Below are 15,389 nucleotides of genomic sequence, written 5' to 3' on the forward strand. Positions count from 1 at the left end.
TAGCTTACATATTTTAAACATTAATTTTCAAAGCAAGTTCCATGTGTATTTGTTAGTTTAATGTTTTGTTTCTTTAATAAATTCACCATTCTTTTTGTGACCTGTTAGTGCTAGTTAGTGTTCATTCAATTTTTTGCTTGAATAGTATTGTAGTATTATATCTCTAATTCCCCCCCTTAAATTACATAAGAAATTTTATATTTCCCAACATATATATATTTTAGTTATCAATCTTAATTTGATTGATTCTTACTACAAATCATCAGACAGCAAATCTACATCCCCAAATGACAATAAAAACAACAAAAAACACTCTTGAGAAGTCAAAGTGATGCTTTATTCATGAATCTAGGACCAAATATATATATTTATAAAATTGTATAAATACTCTATATAGTCTACATCCTTCTGTAATCTCAGTAACAATAAAAAATAGTATTTTTTAAGGCCAATGATTATATTTAACAGGCTGTACAAAAATAAATAACGTTTGTATATTCTATACAAAAAGAAAAAAAAAAACATGAAACACAAAGCCTTCGCAGAAGGCAAGAGAGACTTCCTTATGAAGTAGTAGCAGGAGACAAGTCCCTCTTGAAGTCTCCAAACACACCCATAAACACTTAAACACACACACACTCGCACTCACATGTATACGCTCTCTCCTCTTTGGTCTTTTGAGCTCCCTCATTAGAGGTTGTGTACATGAAGGCAATATATGGCTAAAAGACACAGTCTTGAGGCATTTTGGAAAAACTGGGAAACATGATGTGCCAAAAACAAAAAAAAGAAAAAAAAAAGAGATAAAGTCGAAGTGCTTCAGGTTTCTGATAAATAAATGCTGACTTAGGTTTGAACATAAACACTATGAGCTATCTTGTTTTCCATACCTGATGGGGTGAGCAAGTAGATGAGCTATTCTTCTTTATATACACAATATACTGTAGCACCCTACGCCACTCCCAACACTGAATCCTATTGATATGTCCAGCCCAGCTAGGACAATTATATATATATATATATAAAGTACGTTGCAAAACAAATATGCTAACAAAACTAGCATGATGTTTGCATGGCAAGCAGCATGGTCTTTCCTGCTAAATTAAACTAAGATGTGCCACTGCTGACAGGATAGGAGTAAAGATGTGGTCAGTCTTTGCCGCTTCCACGTTTGTTAAACAGTCGCCTCTCGGATGAAGGGATGAAGGGAACGGGTAAATATCGGTAGATACAATCACAACAGTTGTGGTCTTATGTGTAGCCCTGGTTGTAAACATTCACCGATCCTCTTTACATTGTCAGTGGGAAATGTGTATTTTTGCTTTGTAGCAGAAATCTGGGATGAAAGATGTTAAAATTAAAGATGCAGTCATTAGCAGGCTTTCTGATGGCACATTTCCAGCAGGGGCCGTGGACGGTCTTTGGGGTCACAGTTGTCGAGGCTTAACGTACGTCCATCGTGCCCAATGCAGCGCAGCGGACGCTGGCGGAAGCCCCTGCCGCAGGTCTTGGAGCATTCTGACCATTGCCCTGGAAGCCAGGAGGGGCATGACTGGGAGGCACAGGACCTTGACACCAGAGGTCGAAGTTCCTCCGGGCAGTCTCTTGATGTATGTCCTTCCGAGTCCAAACAAACAACCTCTCTTTGTTGCACGCCTCCTCCACAGGTCTGAGAACATGGACCCCACTCCCTCAGGGTCCATTCAGCTCCACCAAACTCCCGGATGGCATTAATTGACTGGTGGCGGCCTGCGTTGTTGCTAGAGGTTGAAGCGGCATCGTTGGGTCTAGGGGCAAAGTAGCTGTACTTAACTCGTGGCCTTGGGGCTTCGCCTACAGACAACACTTGGATTGTGAGGGGTTCTGGGAGTGGGGAAAAGCTTCGGAGACGCTCCAGGGTGGCAGAGGAGCCACTGTATCTTAACAGTGCCCCTTGAAGGGCAATATCTGTCTCCATGGTCATCAATTTATAATCACCATTTAACAGATATGTTCCATCCTGCCGGCGTACAGCCAGGTAGCTGTTATCTTGACGACCATTGCCTGGAGAACGCTGTTTAACATCCAGGTGAGTAGCGCCAGCAGGAATAGTTACAACATCCTGATAACCGGGCCTAAGACCGAAAGAGAAAGGCAAAACTTTGAGATTAGCAAGGCTTTGACAAGTATATAATAATGGTCTAAAAGAAAGCTTTAATAGCTTTAAGACGGTATATATGCTTACCTGGCACGCTCCAGAGAGCCTGACACTTTCTTGCAGGAGGATCCATTCCCACCACAAACACCACACTTATCAAAGCGCCGGTTAGAGCCGATGATACGATCACACCCAGCCTTGACACATTGGCCTTGCACACAAACTGAGGTGGAATCTGGACTGCAGGGTGTTCCATCAGCCACCTGGGGTCAGCATAGCGATACAAAAAGGACAATAAGAAGGTTGCCTTTGATAAAACTTTTTTGGGGATAAAATATTTTGGAACCAAGACTGTTCAAATGATAATATAAGAAACATGTATTTATATTTTACCTTCGGCTTGAGGACAAAAAAGTATCCAGTCCCCTTAGCACGACACACCAGTTTGCAGCGGTCTTTCGGTGAAACTCCAGCATACTTGGGCACCCACTCAACACCCCCGCCCGAACCCAGTGACACTTGAGCCGACATATCATTGTGGACCAAACACTGTTCCTCACGAAAAGACAGGCCTGAGAACAGAAGCACAGAGATTTAATTCACTGCTTCCCTTACGACTAAGCAACTCCAGTCCCTTCAGTGGCTGTCCAAAATGCTTACCGTTGGTGTCAGGACAAACTTCAGTGTTGCAGGAGCGGTACTGGATCCTCTTGCCTTCACAGTACTTGCCTCCATTCTTTGGTAAGGGATTGTCACAGGATCGGAAGGAATACTGCACTCCACCTCCACAGGTTCGAGAACAATCACCCCAGGGCCCCCACATGCCCCAGCCACCATTAACCGGAGTCTAGAGGGAATACCATAAAAATGTTAAGAGGAGGCCAGACCCAGAGGTCATATTTAACAAAAGGAAAGTAGAGAAGAACAATGCATGCTCCTTTTACCTGATGTTCAGCAGCCAGAGTCTTATTGAGGCATCGCCCGGCAAGGCAGTAACCCTCTTGTCCACAAGGAGTACCATCAGCCCATGGGAAGTTCTTTGTCTGGCACACCACCCAACCATTAGATGTGGTCACTGTGCACCACAGAGCTGTGCACATAGTGCTCAGATCTGGACAGTGCTGGGAGTCCTCCCCAAAAGTCAGGCGACACTGATGATCAGCACTGTAAACCTTTCCTGGCAGAGGTTGAGGGAGTGACTGAGGCTTGACTGGCTTATCTAACAAGCACTGCCCGTGCCCGTTGTCTAGAAAGCTGGTGATCATGAGGGCAGAGCAGGGAGACCATGGTTGCAGCTGGTCCAGATTAGACAGGGTGGAAGCCATCATGTGAGAGCTCCAGTGGGCACCGTTTACCCCTGAACAAAGCTGGGCATCATCATGAGGCATATTGAAGACATGGCCTAAAGGAAATACATCAAATGGTCCATTAACATCAAGCATGAGTGTGCATGGCATAACATAATGTTTAAGCAATTCTTTAAACACTCAATTTTACCTAGTTCATGTGCCACAGTAAATGCAGCCTGCAGCCCATCATCCTCAATGATGGAGCAGCTTCTCTCAGGGTCGCACACTGTACCAACATCTGCCATCCCTAAAGTGTCACAAGAATGGGCACCACAGAGGTCCTAAAGAGGGAGACATGAGCACTTTAATGCCATTGATGTGACTACACAGTTTCTTTTCAACTGCAACTATCTCCGGTGGTACTTACAGTTCTGGTGAAGAGCACTGCCGTGTCATAGTGCTCCGGATGGCGGTCACTTGGAGGGTTGTGCTGCCGCTGCCACTGACAGAAGTTGCGGAGGGTCATGGCAGCATTGGTTGATACCTGAGGGCCTCGCTCCTCCTCGTATACCACTAGCAGCTTTACCACAGCCAGGCTGATTGAGTTGTGGATGCTGGGGTGACGGTAGAGACGGGATGCCACGGCCATGATGGTAAGAAGATAAGGTTTGAGCCCTGCACCATGGAACTCGGCCATGGACTGGTCCGCCACCAGCATGATCTCCAAATAGCGTGGTGTGGAAACAAACCTCCTGGTCCTAGTATGGGCTGATGGGAGGCAGGGGAGAGGTCAGACTACATGGTTCACAAGTCGAATTGTGAAAATAATGTCTCAATGAATCTTTTTTTATACACTGTAACTTTGAGAACAAACTTGTTTGCCATACATCTAAGAATGTTACACCTAATTGTTTTCTAAAGCTCAGTCAGGCTTCTGTGAGTCAAACCTCACACCACCTATGGCTCCTCCCTCTCAGCAGTCTGAAAATCGACCTTTCAGTGTTGAAAAATTATGCTAGTGAGAAAGGGTAGAAAATCCTTTTCATGAAAATAAACTCAGACGGTGCGAGTTGTACCAGGGGGCAAATTCACACATCTCAGCATTGTTGGCCCTGCTGCCCCCAACCTCTGCCTCTCCTCCCACTTTCTGCTCCTCCACCCTCCTTATCCCCTCTCTGTGCTGCTCCAAGTTAACCAATCAGACTTTAGGTATGACAGAGAAGTATTTTATGGGATATTGCAAACTTATGAGCTTTAAAGGACTTCTAGGGAGGAAATTGTGTAATTAAATGGTCATAAACCCATAGATTTTATCACATTTTATTTTTAAAGATATATCTCTTTTCATATTAGTTGTCATTTTGGCACTTGCTGTATATTTGGACATTATGATGGGTCTTTACTTAGTAAGATCTTTAAAAAACGACAGTCTTAGTTTTACGCATGAGTGAAATTTTGGATGTTTTACTTTTATTCCTTCTTGCCCTACGAGTTTTACTACAGCAAAGAGCGTAAAATGCGCTCAGTGTTACCTGTCTGGTCTGCGTTAGGCGCTCCATGGCTGGCCTCCTGTTCCAGATTCTTTGGCACCTTTTCCTCGTCCTCGCTGACCCCGCATTTGGAGCTGCCTTCCTGCGCCAATGTTGCGCGGCTTCTCCTGCGGACCATGTGCGCATCCTCCTCCTTTCTCACCGAGCGGAACTGGCTGGAATTTAGGGGTTGGATGAAGTACTCCTCCCCCTGGAAGTAGAATCCTCCAGTGAGTCCGTGGCACAGATTGAGCGCAGCGGCGGAGCGCTCCTCTCCGTTCACAGTGCCGGAGAAGAAACAGCCAGGTTCGGCGGCGCTTTCAGCTTCCCGGACCGGTCCGGACTCCGGGCTGCCCACGACGTGGAACACGAACCCAGGCGCCAGGAAGTTCTGATCGGGCTCCAAGCGCAGAACCAACTGCTTCCCAAAAACGTCCAAACGGAACAGTCTGGTCTGCGCCTCCTTCTCCTCCTCCTCTGCAGAGAGTGTCCGCCATGGCTCGCTTTCACTGTCTGACCGGTCCAACCTGACCGGCACCACAGTGCACTCCTCCCAGGCGCAGCAAACTGCTCCGACGCACAGAAGGACAATTAAACCAATATGTGAAAACCCCATCATGCAGCTGTGAAATCCAACAAGTGGATAGTCAGTAAAATCCTTTTAAAAAATGGCTATAATTCCTCTATGAGATTTCACAAAACAAACAAAAATAAAAGAAATCCAGTGCAATTAAAGTTATAAGCAGGTTTGACTCCTGGAGAACAGCAGTAAAATCCAACAGAGTGATCTCTCTCTTCTTTCACCCCTCCAGATGTTTCTGGTTCTGTTTTTTTCCTCTTTTTTATTTTTGAGTTCGGGACAAGGGTCTTGTCTGTTCTCTTCTCTTGTCCTGCAGTCAGATGAGGAGCCAGTGCCTCCTATTTATGTATGTATCCCAGCTGGGCCGGTTCCACCCCTTTTCCTGAGCGCCCTTTGATTTGGGAAAAGGGGCCAAATCTCGTGCGCAAGGAAAACGCAACATCGACCTGGAGCGCTGCCAGGATAATCAATCACTGTGGAGGACGGGGAATCTTTTTTCTTAACTTATTGCTGCAATTACACACTTTATTTAAACAGATACAGATTAGAAATCCACTTAACCATTGCATTTGTATAAAGGGCTCTATATCAATATAGATTCACATATATAATCACTTATATATAAATATATGCATATATATAGGTCAGCATTTATTCAATATAAATTTATGTTTGGCTGAAAGTGGAAATGAAAGAAGGTTGGTCCGGATAGGTCTCCAAGGACCATATCTCCACTGTGCCAATCCGGCTGCGGTGCGCCCTGACCGGCTTCCAGGAGCTCCGCTCGGCGGGGAGAGGGAGCGCAGAGGGGCCGCTGAGGTCTTAAGGAGGATCGGCTCCTCAGCCGGGATACAGCCTTGCTCCGGGATAGGGAAGGCGAAGCCCCCGTCGCCCTGCTTTCCTCCCCCGCCCGCGCGCAGGGACCCTACCCTCTCCACCTCTACTACAGACAGGAAGACTTTACGCTTTTACTTCAATTAAGCAGCCAGAAACAAACAGAAATGTTCCAGAATATACATTTAACTTAAATGTGGACCTATTTACTTTTTTTAAAATAAAAATTGCAAAGCAAAACTTTTTTTTATTTAGAGAATACTAATGATATAATAACAACAACAAAAAAAATCAACTCGCATACAGACAAACCATTTACAAGATTAAATGAGCAAATTCTGCTTTGAAATGTATGCAAGAACAACCTCACCGCTCAATTCTATTGGAAAATCGCAACAGTCCACCTTAAAAGCCTCAGTTCAGAAAAGTAATAATATTGTAATTCAGTTATTATCCACTAGATGGCAGAAAATCCCTTATAAATGATTTAGGGCTGATGTAAATGCTATAAAAGTTTGACCGACGGGTGGCGCCTTTGCATCGCTTTTAAAACTTTACATGAAAGCCTAGCCACGTGGAGACTAGTTTCATGTCCTCATTTCACTTGTTCTTGTTAATATTTCAGATAACAGACCATACATGTAGAGGCATATGATCAGAATCTAATATGCACCTAACTGTGAAAATTATTCATCATAACATGATATAAAATCCTGCAATTTGATTGTTTTTTTCACTTAAAAGGCAAACAATCGTGGATCAGTTCAAGATGTTCAATGAAGGCTCTAAAAGTTGCAGTGGGGATGGTTAGTTGATGAGGAGCATGATGGAGTTACAAGTTTCCTTTTTAAGCAGAGCATAAGTCTTAAACATAGGGTGACCAGAAATGGGGTTATGAAAAAGAGGACACTTCTTTTTTTTTTCTTGGGGGGGGGGGGGGGGGGGGGGGGGGGGGGGGGGTTGCAGGAGTGCTGGGCCACCGACTGGACCGGAGCAGGCATTCAAACCCCAGCCATCAGCTGAGCTGGTCCCGGTCAAGAGCCGGCCGGGGATGGAAGCGACAAACCTGACCGTATGCTTCCCCCGCACGGTTAGGCAAAAATATACAAAGGTTTGAGATGGAATAAAAATTAGTGTGCCTTATCTGGTTAAAGTATTAGAACAATTTCTCATACATTTGGAGCCAGTGGGTCACATGACCTGGAAGCTATTGAAGAAAAGTCTCAACTTTTGTCTTTAAAATTGCATAAAAGCAAGTGTGCCTTACACATGTTATCTATTGGGATGATTTTATATTAGTTTCAACTTATTTGGTCATTAGATAAGTTTATTGATTTTTGTTTCTCCAGAGTGCTTGGTTCAAAGATTTGTTGACGGTCCCTAACTGCACCACTGCTGAGAGACACTGGCCGACATTGGAGTCCCTGAGTCAAATCAACCGTTTGCTAGATCCCGCTGACTCTGCGGAGCTTGAATATCCAATACCGAACTTCAAACCAACTTCACTGCGGTGCTGATGGCTCAGTCGACCAAAATCCGGACGATTTTGAAATTCCCCCCGGACATTTTTTCAGGTATGGAAAGTAGGACATGCCTGGGAAAAAGATGACCTCTGGTCACCCTATTAAACATAGAGTCAGAAGTACAATGATATTTCGATTAAAGCAAATGAGTAGAGTAGGATGGCCTTCATAAAGTCTAAAATTAAATACAATTGGTAATCTATGGCCAACACTAAATATGCATCAGTTATTTGCCCATTTATGCACTGATGGTGCTAAGCTATACTGTATCCACACCTGCCCCAAAGGCTTCCATTCTATTGGCACAGGTGTCTTGCCCTTGGCCAAAAAAAACCCTCACGGGTTACAGGGCGAACCCTTACGTCCTGATCTCAATCACTCCAACTAGAGGTCACCCTTTTTCTTAAGCAGTGGGTCTCTGTGCAGTAGCAACTGTCTACACAGAGTAAAAGTTAAGCTTCACAGTCCCTTGTAAAGCCCTGGTGTTGCTAAACATCCTGTTGACAAGCTGCTCTTTAATCATCTCCAGTGGTCTGCAGAACAGATAACCTGCAATTAAAGACTGTGGTAGAGTATCCACTTGCACCGCTGTTGATTTTTCAGCCAGCAAAACCAACTTGATGTCAGTATAATTGTTTATCTGGAAGGTTTCCTTTTGTGTAGTTCATATGAGTGAATCCATCACATAAAGATGAAGAGTAATGATGAGGGGTTGAGTGGCTTTAGTCTTGACAGTGTGTTAGTAGGAGAGTCTGGATCAGTCCATTGAATTGATCCAGACACTCTGGGTAATGCTTCACATTACATGCTGCACTGCCAAGGCTTTTTGTGTTGCACTCTGTGTTGATCTTAATACCCACCAAACCTCTCATGTGTTGTTGTACTTTCCTCTCTTTTTTTCACTTCCTTGACATTTCCTGAAAGGCTCCTGTGAATTCTCTCACATCGTCTTTGTTGTAATTTGTAACCCATTGCATGTAGTTAGAGTTACATATGATAGTCATTGCTGTAGCAACACACAGAATCAAACATACCCTGTGATGCACTCAGAAAGGCATTTTGCTCTTCTCTCTGATACCCAAACTCTTCACCAGAGGCCAATAAAGGGATGAGGTGTGACCTACCTTAAATGAGCAGCGGAGAGGAGCTGTAAGCATCCCTCACCGTCGCACACAGCAGGTCTATTGTTCTTCCTTCCATTGAGGAAGAGCAGACTTGTTTAAGCTTGCATGGTTATTCACCCAACATGGTGATAAACACAATCACCTGTTTAGTAACTATGCAATTGGAGGGAAATTGACATTTAGAGTTTTGCTGGTGAAATTCCTGCAAATGGGATCTTTTTTTGACTTTGTGCAAAATAATAAATAAAACTTGTATTTTCCTTATCATATCAAGATATTACTTTTTGCTAGTCTGAAATATGTAGAAGCTAGTTTTTACTAATTAAAAGAGTATGATCTGTTTTGCAAGACAACAAAAAACATCCACATTATCTGTATAACTCTCTCAATGCTGCAAAACAAGATTTTATAACTGTCTGGGGGAAATAGGCTCGGCTCCAAAGGCTTTTTTTGATAAAAAAAAAAACAAAAAACTTTAAAGTTTTATAAATCACATTCCTGTGTTCAGTATTTCACCACAGTGGCTAGTCAGTTAGTGTACTAGCAGGGGTTCAGTTTATCTGTTTGCTCTCTCTGAGATCTGTTCTCACATTGATATTGACGTGTTTTTTTAAGAGCTGTGGTGCAGATCTTAGAGTTCAGGTATGGAGCTCCTCCACTGCGATTGCCATCAAGTCCTGCGGCAGTTCTTCTGCAGCCATTCATGTTTTATTTAATTTATTTTACCACGTTTCTCCTTGAAAATGCAACTGTAAGTGATGGCTTTCATTTGCCACATTTCATTTGTAGCCTCTTTAAACTGAAATATCCAAACCTTGCACTTGTTTTCCGCAACATTCAGAGCCTTAACTACAGTAATTTCTGGTTCCCATCCTTGTATACACCCCCACCATGGACTGTTCTCCCTGCTGCCCTCTGGGAAGAGGGCAACGCAGCATTCGATGCAGATCTAAGAAATTCTGAAAAAGCTACTTCCTGACCGCCATCAGACAGCTGAACTGTTGAGAAAACTCTTAATCATGTCACTGACTCTGCATCACAACGATAAAACCAATCGAAAATTCTGCATATTTGCTCTAAACTTCCATATAAATGCATTTTCGGCATGTTTTTTTGCTGTTTACATTTGATCACTGCTGCACTTAAAGGAATGGAAATGTTATGAAAGCTGTACAAAACCAAATTTCAATAAAATGAATGACAATAAAAGTTTTCTAAGTGAACAACAAACATTCTTACCCGGACATTTTGGAAAATTTGCTTGGCCTTAGCATATTTCTAACATGCAGGGACCCCCCCCCCCCGCAGTCCAGGTAATGCAGCCCCCTGATTAGCTGCATTAGCTGTGCCTTTTCTCCACCTGATGTTTTAATATATTCTCTTTTGAATCATTGCACACATTTGCATATAGTAATCCTAATAAAGCACATTACTACTATTTGAACTGTTGTGCTAATAAGATTATTTGGAAATTGCTTTTTATTTAGGTAATTAATATGGCTATTTTTTTCCCTAATAACAAAATATCTTCATATTCTTTGAATTTTTGTCATTGTGAGACTGATAGTTTCGTAGTACTTAATTTTTTCCCCCACCATTTCATGTTTGTAACCATTAAGAATTTTTTTTTTATGCATGTCTAAAGGGTAGCAACTCATAAAAACCAGCCTGGGGTGATTTGAATGACACGGACACAGAGATCTTTAAATATATAGATTTTATATACATATATTCATGTGGATGACTAGAAATGAAAACACTATATTCTTACATTGGATTGTTTCAGCACAGTCATATTCCTAAAGTTAAATAGTAATTTGATACAAAATTACTATAATAAATAAAACTCATCTGACAGTTTCTTTATTCACATGTAGCAGTTGTACAAACAATAAATTACAAGTTCAGTGCTGTGTTTCTGGTTGTCTGCAACAGGTTGTTCCACTGGAGGAGTCAGATTTGGTTATGTTGTCAGTCAAAAATACCGAAAAACTGATTCCTTTACTGCATATGTGGGTGTACATCTGTTGTATATATTTATATATATATATATATGTTTTAATACTTTAATGTATATGAACAATCAATGTATTGTACAAACATGTACTTTGTCAATCTGAAATGTGTGAGGCTGTTCGCTTGCAAGCTGACCTGGGTCTTGTGTTTAGCGTATGTCATTGTAACGGTTTGTCATGCAGGAAAGCGTGACGAGCGCCAGGTATTTTAACACAACTGCAGGAAGGCGTTTCTTAAATCCAGTACATATGCAGCCTGCTTTGATCCGCTTTGTTAAACATGAGAGCTGAGGTAATGTTGTCAGGAATACCTTTCATTTTCTTTACACAAATGAAGGGCTTCATTATGGTACAGTACTTAAAAAAAAAAAAAAAAAGCCGCCTTACAGATTTCTTCTGTTTTTGCTGAATATTTTTGGATTAGCAAGCAAATCGTAATGATACGGAAGAGGATTAGGGCCACTAAAAATAAAAAATTAACTGATTTTTTTAAATTTTATTTCAGTATAGTATGGGAAAAAAGTCAGAATTCTAATTTTAATCTCAGAAATCTGACTTTTTCCTCAGAATTCTGACTTTAATCTCAGAATTCTGACTTTTTTCCCATACTATACCGAAAAAAAAAAAAAAAAAAATCAGTTAATTTTTTTTTTTTTAGTGGCCCTAATCCTCTTCCGTATAATGAGACAATGGAGATTTGACTTCGTAATAAAATGGCAGCTTGGTATGTAGACTTGTGCATGATGTGTTGTTTTACTTTTTCCGTCTGCGTCTATGTCTACTATTCTAATAACATATCCAGACCATACTACCTTATTTGTTAAATCAATAATTCATAAAAAACAATTTGACATCATGAAATAGTGTATAAACTTTCTAATCAAACATATGCCCAGATCTAACTTGAGTTATCTCAGCTAAAATTAGAGTTTGTGCACAAAATTACAAAAAGAGAAGAACTCTGCTTGGAGCTAAATACTTTTTCATGGCTCTATTTCTCAACACAACATGGATGCATAATCTAATGCATCGATTACTGAATTACCAGGATAAAGGTAATGTCACATGGGTAGGTTGAAGATTGTCAGAGGTTTGTTCGCTTAAATTACGGAGGAGGAAATTCCTCCTTCTCAGTACATAGAATATTGTCTTACATTTAAGATATTTTTTCCTTAAAGCAACAGTTTAAAAATATATATTTTAAAATCTTCTCTTATTCAGAGATATAGCTGAGACGATTGATACCGTAGTCAAACGCTGTGTGCCCCGCGGCTACAACCTGTTAGTTTAGCATAGCATTAAAAAGTGAAGCAAGACAACATTAGACATGAAAAAGAAAACATACAAGAATACAACGTTCCCAAATCCACAGTGGTAAAATGACAGAGTTACAATATTTGTGTTGGATCAGACAGAAAAAAAAATTTTGTTTTAATTTTCAAATATTCAGCAAATGTCGGGCTATGGATCGTTTCACATTTGCCTATTTGCATTAAAAGTGTCTCTTATTTTGTACACTGAAACAAACATTTTCAAATAATCATCCTGCATTCCTTTTTCTTTTCCAAGATCTAGTAGCCGACTGTTTCTATAACTGCAAAAATAATTGATCTCCATAATCTTTGGAAAATTATCCTTAATCCCTTGTATTTAAAGAAGCTAGAAAATAATTGTTATGAAGTTCTGTTATATTGTTATGGCTCTTTTTTCTCTTTTTCTTTCGTAGAAAAGATTGTCAATGAAATGACCAGCGTTGACCAAAATACTATACAAGTAATAAGAATAAAGATCTACTGAAAGTTTGTTTTAGCATCTCTTTACATATTTGCAGGTTTCCAGGGCACACACTGTCAAAACCAAGCTCTCCATTAACCTGATAAATACAAAAAATAAAAACAAAACCCAATTCCCATTAAAAAAAGCTTGAAATGTCAGTAAATGATTGAAGACAGTTCAAAACAAAGAGTAGAGAAAAACACAAAGTCTTAAGTAAGAGGTGAATAAACATGGAGCTTTGTTTTTGCACTTTGCCGTTTCCTGCCCCCGTAATGATCTTTTTACCCTACGGTAACAATTACTAAAGTAAGTAGACCAATACTTCTCTCTGTACACCTTTAACCAGCTGTTTAAGAAGAAAGGGGAAATATTTAAGAGATGCACCTTTAAGTTCTACTACCAGGACTCTAACATGACTAATTAGGAAGCCTTCTCTTTCATTCTTGATCCTTTACAGTTGCACATGGACATCCGGAAGATGCTTTGACTGCATAGAAAATGTCGTTCCTATCTTTTTAAACAGACTTCATCAGTCAAAAATACTAGAATATAATTAATATAACAGAATTAAGTCATACATTTACGAGAATAAAGTATAAAATTACGAGAATAGAATTGAAAAATTACAAGAAAATTAAGCTTCGAGCTCCGACCAGCATATGAGGGCCGACCAGCTCCACCAAAAAAACAAAAAAAGTCAAATTTTTACATACTGCCCAATTTAACAATGGTGTGCTAAAAGATTTTCTTATTTGTCAAACCGATGTAAAAGATAATCGACATTCCTCATTTTAGCAAAGTGCCTCTTAAAGGAGTTGCCATTAAACACAAATTTGTTCTCTTAGTATTGCGACTTTATTCCCGTACTTTTATGACTGTATTCTCATAATACTATGTCTTCATTCTCAAAAAAAAAAAAAAAGTCTTCAGTCTGGCCCTAATACTCGGTCGTAAAAAATAGATTCATATTGTAATGAAATCTATGAGTTCATATTGTAGTTTTCAAGTTTTCTGCTGCTTGTTTGTCACACCAACATGTTTCAGATAAGCAGAGGTTTTTTACAGGGCAAAGATAACCTTAATAAATCCAAAGAGCAGCTTTTATATAAAAAAATTAATGCGTCATTTGGAAAACATTTGAGGCACTCAAGTTCAGTTCTAGACATTATCGATCTGAGGCTGCTCTAAACGCATCTAAGACATTCAGCAGAACCTTCCGAGCTGATTGGTGGAAGCTACACCTAGTGCCCGCCTGTTATAGAATGGTTTTAGCCAATCACAGTAACAAATGAAATGGTAGCTGATACAATGAAACGCTCTAATAACTTTTGTTTTTATGTTCTTGCCGTTTCTCTTTAAAAGATGAAATCATGGATTCTTACACACAGCTGCACCAATATGCTCCTATGGTGCATTGTTATATATGGCTGCGGGCTCCACAGCTCTTGTTTTTGTTCCACCTATATGTCCTGCCTTAAACCATAATACTGCAATTTGATTGGCCGACCCTCTTTGAGTCAGTCTGCAAAATTTATCTTTCTATTTTTCTATTTTAATTTTTGACAGTCATATGCACAAAGTCGATCTCTATCATGCTGCGTTGTACCAAAGCCTACTTTGTTGCCACAATGACCTGATGTCTGAAATGAGCTAAAAATCAATGCAAAAACTGCACCTGCAATCACTTTCAGGTTAAAAAGATGGCTCTGTGGCAGGAAAATATTTTACTTGCAAATAAACGAGTACTTTTTGGTCATTATAATATGCTCTGCAGATTAATGAAGACAGACACGCAAAAAAAAAAGTTTACACGTGTCGTCCGCCGAATCGCACATACAAATTACTTTGCACCTTTTATGCATATAATACATCCAAACCTTTCCAAGATCAGGCCCTAACAGTGCATTCACTTCTCATCCAGTAAAAAACAAAATCAACTACAACAATAGACTTCACTGACCTTAACGTCAGTGATTAGGATGTAGGAAAGAAACTGACCAAAAAGAATGAGAATTTCTTACACTGGAACATTTCAAGGTGCAAAGTCATGATGACAATAAAGAACACCAAGATTTACCAAAAAGCACATATCTAGCTTCAAGACTTTTGGGAAAATATTCTCTACACTGCAAGACAAAGGTTGCCCACAGTCTAATTGTTGTGGTAGTGTGACGGTCAGCGGTATTATGGTAAGTTTAAGCTCAGCTAATCTTGGGTCATACAACAAGACATTGATTTAAAATGCAATGACAAGCTTAAAATGCTCAAAACCAGAGCAGACTTTGAAGTGGCCTAGTTAAAGTTAAAATTGAAATCGCTTTGGCAATAAGGGGACAAGACCTTGAACATGAAGCCCGTCCTTAAAAAAACCCCTACAGTTTGACTGTATTGTAACTAGTCTATTATCAGTTATTGGCCAGATTGACTATCTGGCATTTTTAAAAGATATTACAATGGCAGTAGTTACTATCAAAAATGGGCAAGGGAGTGTTGGCCTAGTTGTTAGACCAGTGCCTTCTGAGAAGGTTGGAAGTACCCGGTTCAATCCCCACAGCCTGCACTCTGGGTCCCTGAGCAAGACC

General features: G+C 40.5%; 1 protein-coding gene across 1 annotated transcript; it reads right to left on the reverse strand.

The window, feature by feature from the left end:
• Nucleotides 1-315: 315 nt before the first annotated feature.
• adamts1 (ADAM metallopeptidase with thrombospondin type 1 motif, 1) lies at nucleotides 316-5,595 on the reverse strand. Its single transcript, XM_038282612.1, has 8 exons — nucleotides 4,959-5,595; nucleotides 3,854-4,194; nucleotides 3,635-3,767; nucleotides 3,082-3,539; nucleotides 2,798-2,984; nucleotides 2,531-2,709; nucleotides 2,225-2,400; nucleotides 316-2,114 (listed from the first exon to the last, which is right to left on the reverse strand). Exons 1-8 carry the CDS (start codon nucleotides 5,572-5,574, stop codon nucleotides 1,373-1,375), a joined length of 2,832 nt encoding a protein of 943 aa, XP_038138540.1. The 5' UTR covers nucleotides 5,575-5,595; the 3' UTR covers nucleotides 316-1,372.
• Nucleotides 5,596-15,389: the final 9,794 nt, after the last annotated feature.

Source organism: Cyprinodon tularosa, unplaced genomic scaffold (assembly GCF_016077235.1).
Source record: "Cyprinodon tularosa strain WSP-4 unplaced genomic scaffold, ASM1607723v1 ctg1, whole genome shotgun sequence".
NCBI classification, from domain to species: Eukaryota; Metazoa; Chordata; class Actinopteri; order Cyprinodontiformes; family Cyprinodontidae; genus Cyprinodon; species Cyprinodon tularosa.

Coding starts and splice junctions, on each gene's coding strand:
- adamts1 (XM_038282612.1), bottom strand. CDS start 5,574: ATGATGGGGTTTTCACATATTGGTTTAATTGTCCTTCTGTGCGTCGGA. Junction 3,540..3,634: donor TACTGTGGCACATGAACTAG/GTAAAATTGAGT, acceptor TATTTCCTTTAG/GCCATGTCTTCAATATGCCT. Junction 2,710..2,797: donor AGTTTGTCCTGACACCAACG/GTAAGCATTTTG, acceptor TTCTGTTCTCAG/GCCTGTCTTTTCGTGAGGAA.